The sequence below is a fragment of the Patiria miniata genome, unplaced genomic scaffold, assembly GCF_015706575.1.
Source record: "Patiria miniata isolate m_02_andy unplaced genomic scaffold, ASM1570657v1 HiC_scaffold_11, whole genome shotgun sequence".
Lineage (NCBI taxonomy): Eukaryota > Metazoa > Echinodermata > Asteroidea > Valvatida > Asterinidae > Patiria > Patiria miniata.
Genome location: NW_024037049.1, coordinates 2,237,402 through 2,245,605, shown reverse-complemented (window position 1 = coordinate 2,245,605; position 8,204 = coordinate 2,237,402). Strand labels below are relative to the sequence as shown.

The following is an 8,204-nucleotide window of genomic DNA, read 5'->3' as shown; positions in this document are numbered from 1 at the left end:
TTCCGGTACCCCATAAGGCAGTGTTTGTACACGCACATGCACACACAGACGGACAAGGTGGAAACAGTACGGACAAGGTGGAAACAGTATGCCCCTTCTGCTTTGCCGGCGGGGCATAATTTAAAAATGTGATATGAGAAAATGATATCAGGGACAAAAAAAAAAAACGCAGCCGATGTGTCTGTATGTGATGGAACATGGTTGGACCACTGAAAAACAAAGCTTTGTGTCAAGGAAAGACCCTGATGCAGGAATTTTGTTTCTATCTCAAATACAAACATTATAAAATAGTTCCCTTGAAGTGACTGGTAGGTTTAAACTCACAATTTCATTTTATAGTTGGAACGTCGAAATGCATATATGTTTTTCATGATGTCTACTAATAGGTTTACTACACCATGGAATATTGCAGTCACTATTTGTTTTTTGACCACCTCTCTCCCACAGATTCTGCTTGATTTTAAGTGATACTGATTAATTTAATGTAAATGCAATTACAATGTACTTCTATTTGAATACGAAATTAGTTGCAAATTTACGAGCACTTTCCAAACTACCCATTCACAAAATGCTTGAACCCAGCTCTGTAGCGCAAGCGATGGGAAGATACGTGCAACACGTACACCCCTATACATTTCCACACAATAACAATTGCTATGCGTAAAGTACTTTGGTTGCTACTGGTAAAGTACTTTGGTTGCGACGGATATTATTCGTTATCCTGCGAGCGCGAGTGGAACACGGAATAATGTAGGCGTTTGCGTCATGCCTAATGGGCGCGAGCGTGATAACGATATTTATCTTCAAGCAAACTTGATGCGCAGTACAGTTGGAACTAGCACGCTTTACACGGACATTCAGCAGTTCAGCATATCAGCAGCAGCTGCAATGGTGCTTGTATCTTGGAACACGCGGAATATGCAGAGTGCGGTATGGACCGTGGCCGTGCGGTATGGTTATATGTAGCATGGCTTGTTGCCATGGATCGACCAATCAGGATCGAGGATTCAAGTTTACTTGAAGATAAAGTACTTTTGACAGTGCACAGCAGGATAGCAAAAGTAGCAAAAGTTAGACTAGCTCTTGGCCAATCAAGATAAAGAATCTGTAGGTGTGGTGTTCTAATTTTCGATACATCAAATATAATTGATACCAGGTTAATGATATCAATTTCTGATAGACGGACCTGGCATTATTAAGCTGAAATCATCAGTCATGTGGTTGCGAAGGGCGATTTCTAAAGGTTACGTAACACTTCATTTTGAATGAAACTACATGTACACACACATGTTCACGTTGGCAGGCGAAATCTTTGAAAAAAATTAATTTCTCCCATTTGGAAGACCGTATCTTCATGCAACTTTCAGGTTTACTTTCCTGACATAATGATCCAAGTACGTGCTAAAAATCGTAGTGATGTGTTCATTACCTTTCGTTGAATTGGAAAAATACGCCTGGCTACGTGCAGTTTTGAAAGTTGGTAGACTAGCATTTGCAATATCTGTCAATCTTTTCAAGACTCACAAATATTAATAAGGTTCCCATTCAATATGGTATGCAGTATAAGTTTGAAGAAGAGCCTCCTTCACGAGTTGTTAACTGATAAATATCATCCTTTTTGCTGGCTGCCATTGGTCAATACCAAGACCCACGCCAAAAAAAAAGCCGAGTGACGCTAATGAATATGCTAATCTACCATCGCCTGGCCAGAATCGATCATGATTACGTCATCAGGTGTCAAATTACAAGTGATTTTAGCTGAAAAAGTGACCAATTACTTTACATATAACTCTTGAATTAAATCATCAATGATGTTTGCATTCTGTTATCGGATAGACCATTAATTGCTAAACATTTTTTGTCGTGTACGTAAGGCTAACAAAAAAGTCTCCGGATTCTGGTATGCGCGCGCGTAGCCGTAGTCATGCGCGTCGGCAAAATGAAAAAGTTTTTTTTCCAATGAAAGATGATGTCTCAAAACCGCAAAACTCACTGGTTTGACTGGAATCCTGCTGCTGCACAATTTTAACGTGTTTTTAGATGGGGTTACGATCGAGAATAAGCTTTAAGTGGCCTCTGTGAATCCCATATATTTGCACTAAGTTTAGTTGGGCACCATTTTCATGCAGTCATCAGCCGACATTTGAAGCCCAAAAAAAACCGGTAAAAAAAAAAAAAAAAAGCCGCGTCGCCGCACCACTTTTTGGGCAAGCTCCATACCATACCAGAAACTGCAGACTTTTTTTTTTTGCCTAAACTCGCTTGACCTTTACTTCCCGGTCTACTGGTTTACTTCCCGGTCTACTGGAAGGTCAAAGTTAGGTGAATTCAAAACGAAGACAGCCTGAAATCAAAACAAAGCACTATTTCTTCCGAACGGTTCACGGGATGATCATAAAACCTAGTGTGAACTTGAACCATGTTATAAAGATGTTATAAACCTTGTTACATCATCATGACGTCATCGGGTATCAAATTACAAGCGATTTGAGAGCACAATTTGACAAAATGGTTTGAGCTATAGCTCTTGAACTATATAGAGTATGGTGTTCATTTCATCTGTTTCTGTTTATTTACATCCATTATTTGACCCCTGTCTCATGAGTTTGTTCCTAGTCCAATTTATGACGTCTGTTATACTTAATGTTGACCTATTGCTTCCAAATACTATGACATCATCTAACCGGAAGTTGGGTGCTATTATTACATACACTTAAAATTAGGGCTGTGCCGAATATTCGAATATTCGGTTATTCGATCGATAATCGAATATTCAAATATTTATTTTCGAATAAGAACATTCGGTGGTGATATGCAATGAAATAAAAAGGTGGAAAAAACTTTTTTTTTAACAACAAAAGTGTATTCTCAAAGTTAAGTTTCAAGTTGCTGCCAAAAAAAACCCATAAAAGTAGCTTGTATATATGCCAAGCAATAATGCCATACATATATTACTTCTGCTTTGGGAGTGCTTGCAGTAAAGCCAACCCATTTTTTTAACGCCGGACTGCAACACCAATCGCAGGAATTTTTCAGTGGGGGGGTGCTGGGGGGGGCTGGAACATTTCATGGGGGGGCGTCATGTAGATCAATGGTAATTTTTTTAGAAACTCAAAATCTCACTGGGGGGAAGACTGGGGGGGCGACAAGGTTTCAAGGGGGGGGGGGCTGTCCCCCCCCCCTCCCATGGCTACGCCACTGGTCACAAAAAACAAGAGTGATGACGTCATCATTCAAAAGGGTGCCCCCTAGCGGCACATATAATAGTGTTTGCTTTCTTTGATTTGAAAACCATCTATTCAAATTTTACAATTTGTGACGTTTTTCAAATTTATGACGTCATGTGACCGGAAGTTACTTTGAGGAGAATTTGAAAAGGATCGTATTTTTAATTAAATTCTATCATTTGATCCCTGTCATATCCTCGTAGTCCAAATAACGATATACATTACAATGTTCACCTTTGGATCTCTAAAGCTGTGGCATCATCAAACCAGAAGTTAGGTGTAATTAATACATAGAATTATATTTTCCGTTTTTTCAAAAGTTTTTTTTTACTTCACAATGAAAACTTTTCCTCAGTATTCACTTACCGTTTTGACTGATGACATCATCAAACCAGAAATAACTTGTTTGCGTACATAGAATGTTTACTGAAATTTATCATAGCGTTAAAGATACATTTTTGTAACAAAATAATTGATTGTACTGGAAGGGAGTTTATTTGGTGATCCTTTGTTCTTACAGTGATGAACATTCATTCCCAACTTAACTGGGCAGTGTATATTGAAAAGGATGTCCGCCCAACCACTCTGTGTTTGTAACTCAACAAACGCGAACCTCTAGTTAAGATTTGAGTCTTTGAAATATCAAATCAGATTTAAATAAGAACAAGAAAAGTAGTGTTAAAAAACACAAATGCCCCGCAACCATGCCTATTTCCATGACATAACACCACTCTATTAACATCAACTTACCTGGGTCACATGGAACATTCATTGACATCGTTATTGTTTTCTTTAGGTTATATATGTAATGTATTGATGCCTATGATCCCATAATGATTTTTTTGGTTTTTTTTTGCTTTTCTGTTAGGAAGTCATTGTATGTGATTTAAGCAAACTGACTGGATATTTTCAATCTTAAGCAAGACATTTCTCAAAGGCAAATCCTTTGAGCATAATCCCTTGAGCATTTACCAGGCCTACATGTACATGGAAATAAGAATTTTTAAACAATCAAAAGAAAATATGGTTATTTGAATAAGCTTGAGTTATCATCATGACATCATTTCTTTGTTTTTTTTTATAATTAAATAGAGAACAGTTGGCCTATGGGGTCCGAAAGTGACTCAAAATCCTAAGAACAACCTACGGAGCTGCATATACATATACATGTATTACGGTTCAAGTCTCAAGTTTTAGTAATACATGTACATGTAATTGTTGAGAAAACTTTTTCTGTTGTTTCAATTAAAAATATGACTGTCCAAGAAAAAAGGGTGAAGAAGCCACATTGATAATACAAAAAAAATATTTAAAAAAATGTATAAACAGTGTGCAGGCCCCCTAATATTTTAGTGAGTGATTACATTTGCACATGTATACTGGTTTGGTAAAAAAAAAAAAAAAAAAAATAAATAAATAAAATCCTATTGTTTTAATCCCAATGACCTTGGCTTTGTCTTATAGGGTCCAAACTTATTCATTTTCTGTAAGCTACACTAGAGTAGAAAGCTACCTTAATTGTATCAAGGTCCAAGACATAAATGGAGATACAATCCAGATATCGCTGTGGAACCAAATGCACACGCACACACGCACACGGACGGACAAGGCGGAAACAGTATGATTCGCCGGCAGGGCATAACAAGAGGAAGTGTCTGACTCTAGACAGATCACAGGGTTTTTGATTTGCAGTTCCTGCATGGATAGAGGGCTTTGAAAATTAGCCTTTAAGTTAATGTCATATGGGCTTAAAAACACAACAATGTTTTGAACAATTGAATAGGCAGTGCTTACCTCATCGGAGGAGTCATGATATGTTGGATGAGATTCCAAGTCAATCATCTTATCCAAATTGTCTCCATCACTAAGCTGTGAGTAGCGGTATGATGCCAAGCTGAAAGGTCAAAACCTTCATGATTTGATTCAACAGCGTGGTAAACTGATTTCTTGGCATATGCAATTACAAATGTGAGTATCAAATTACTCAGCGAATATTTGGTGATCAACAATCTGGACATATTACTAAATTCAGGGTTAATGTTCCTGCCAGTTATACCACAAACTATCGTATCTACATAAGCATTTTTTTTTTGCTTAGCAGTGTTGTGAAATTAGGCCTAGACAGCCAGTCTTTGTCAATCGTGACGTGACAGCCACGTGACGGGCTCTCGACCAATAGAAATGGGTAAACTGTCTTAGGTTTTGAAAATCAACATTAGGTCTGTAAGGTTTTCCATTGCAAAATATGCACGTAGGCATTTATCTGGGGTTTTTTTCTGATGCAAAACCCTGCAATTTTCGGCATTAAGTAGCAGAAATATATCGAACTGCATACCTGAAGTTCTGCTTAACTGCAATCATCTGCCCTTGTTTTCAAGCACATATGAATCCCACAGATAACAAATTGCAGTTTGTTTACATTAAATTACACCAAAACATTTCATAAAGTACACCGGACATATAGTGATAAAAATCTTATCATTTACCTTGGTCTGGTGCAGGGGAGTTTGTTGTGCCTGTACAGCAAGAAAACAAGAATTCCAGAAAAGAAAGCAACTGCCAGCAGAATCATGACAATTGTCCATGTCTTTACCTGATGGCCATCTAACTGCAGAGTGACACATTTCAAATAAACATGCCAAAATTGTTGTACTGTACACTGTCACAAAAGGTGTAGTTATATACAGTCATTATTACAGGGTGATTAAAAAAAAAACGAAACCCAAATGTCGGGACCATTATATTGTTTTAGTGAATTTCTGCATGTAGCCCCTCAAAATCTAGGATACAAAAGCTCAAATCATAGGCTTTCTTTTAGTACAACAATCATTCAAATCACTCATGTACTTTTCAAGTTACCAAATTTTAAGCACAACCACCGTTTTAAAGTTCTGTCCACGGATCACAACAAGGTAAGTGTTCTTTCAGCAAAACAAAAACAAATCACAAAGGGACGTGTGTGAATTGTTTTCGTTTTGCTGAAAGAAGGCACACCTTTTTTTGTGATCCGTGGACAGAACTTTAAAACAGTGGTTGTGTTTAAAATTCCGTAACTTGAAAAGTACATGAGTGATTTGAATGATTCCTGTACTAAAAGAAAGCCTATGAATTGGGCTTTCATATCCTATATTGTGAAAGGTCTACATGCAGAACTTCACTAAAACAATGGTCCCAACATTTGGGTTTTGCTTTTTTTGAAAGAAAAATATCTACATTGGTCTGCAGATGCACTGTTATACAGGTCAGAGTGAAGAGGGAGGAATATTATCGCAAGGTTAAAATCTGGATTTTTCCATTTCACGAGGCGAAGCTGAGTGAACTGGAAAAGTCCAGATTTTACAGAGCAATAATATTCCTTCCATTTCACAATCTAAAGCCACTAGATCCTTGTCATTTGATATATTTGAACTTTTATTTCAATACAAAATTGGTGGAAACTGTATTTGTCTCTTCCAAACCACCCCTTCACAAAAATGTTTGAACCGAACTCTGTAGCGCTGGCTCTTTGGAACAATACGCGCTACACGCAATGTGAACGCCCATACTAGCATGCATTTGCACACAAATACCGCGTCATGGAACAAGAATGATCCTATCTGTTCAATAGTATTTCCCATTCCCTATGGGCGAGTGGGACTTTTTGAGCCCCGGCGTGAATGGGAGTAATAACGAATGTCACGTGATGTAAGTTCTACCAATCAAATGACAGGGATCTGTATGACGGTTATATAATAAAAACTATCATGGACGGACTCTTGGATACAAGTCATAAGGCCCCCAAAAATACTTCTGTTTCCGGTTACCCGACAAACCATAATTTTATGGCACAACCCTAGAGTTTATAATCAGCAAATTAAAAATGAAAGTTTAAAATTCATGTTGTCTTTTCTGTCTTCGTGAAAATGCTGGTCGACTACCTGTTTACGTCAGAAACGCACGGGCAATGCCACACAAAGTGAGACGGGATTTTTGTGTCTGGGTGACAAATCAAATTAGGTTTTGCCCTTCACCGACGTATAAACACTGTATACTCAGCGTGTTACCTCCCGAGTGAAAGTTGGAAAAATGAACCCATGACCTCCTGCTGTATACATGTAGTGCAGATGTCTTACCACTCAACCATTGAGCTAACCGGATTGGTTGGCTGGTTCAAATCGTATGTACATAGCAGCGGGTACCGCATTAACTATTCATGTTGTCTTACATGTATGAGCAACTAATCCTAGCAGGCTATGATCTGATGTGAACTGCCGCATTAATTGTGTCTCTCCCTCCCCTTTTTTTCTCTTTTCAAGTCTCTCTCCCTCTCTATATATTGCAATTTTTTTAATTTTTTTTTACAAGGGAGTCCATTGCCCCCTTGCCCCCCCCCCCCCCCTTTGGCTACGCCTATGGGTTTGATGGTTGATGTAACATGCCATAGTCCGTCGGGGGTGGTTCTGAGATGGCCATTCTTAGTTGCCCTGGGTTGGATGGGGGTCAGGGGGCTACGGTCAAATGTCGAAAATTTTGAGTTTAATTTCGTGAACAAGTGCCGTTTTTGGATTTAAAGTGTTGAGATTGACCTCCTGAAACCAAAAATGCTACGTAAGAATGGAAACAAGTTGGATAAAGTTGCAATAAAATGGTTTAAAAATTACATTTTTATATATTTCATAAGCCTAGATACAAATGTACACGTATCCTGGGTAATAGTGGAGATGCTTAGACCAATTAGTTGTGCCCAAATTCTGGTAAATGCATGCAATTTGGCATGCAGAGCCGAAACAGTATAACAAAAAATCATTTTAAGAGGTGGACCCACCTTGAATCTTGCCGATTCGGGGGCAGAGCTTGATTTAAAAAAAAAAAAGGGAGGGCGCGCAAGGAATAAAAATTCAGAAGAACTGTATTATAAAAGAGGTTGTGGAATGCTGAACATTTTTTTTTTTTTTTTTTAATTGTTATACCGTTTCGGCTCTACATGCCAAATTTCAT

The 8,204-nt window shown here is 38.1% G+C and overlaps 1 protein-coding gene across 1 annotated transcript in view; it reads right to left on the bottom strand.

Moving 5' to 3' along the window:
- Positions 1-5,021: 5,021 nt before the first annotated feature.
- Positions 5,022-8,204, bottom strand: part of LOC119741696 (sortilin-like) — a gene marked incomplete at its 3' end in the record, with an annotated part of 113,723 nt that continues 110,540 nt past the window's right edge. The window contains 2 exon segments of the mRNA XM_038217556.1: positions 5,022-5,121; positions 5,714-5,835. Coding sequence (XP_038073484.1) covers positions 5,022-5,121; positions 5,714-5,835 — 222 coding nt within the window.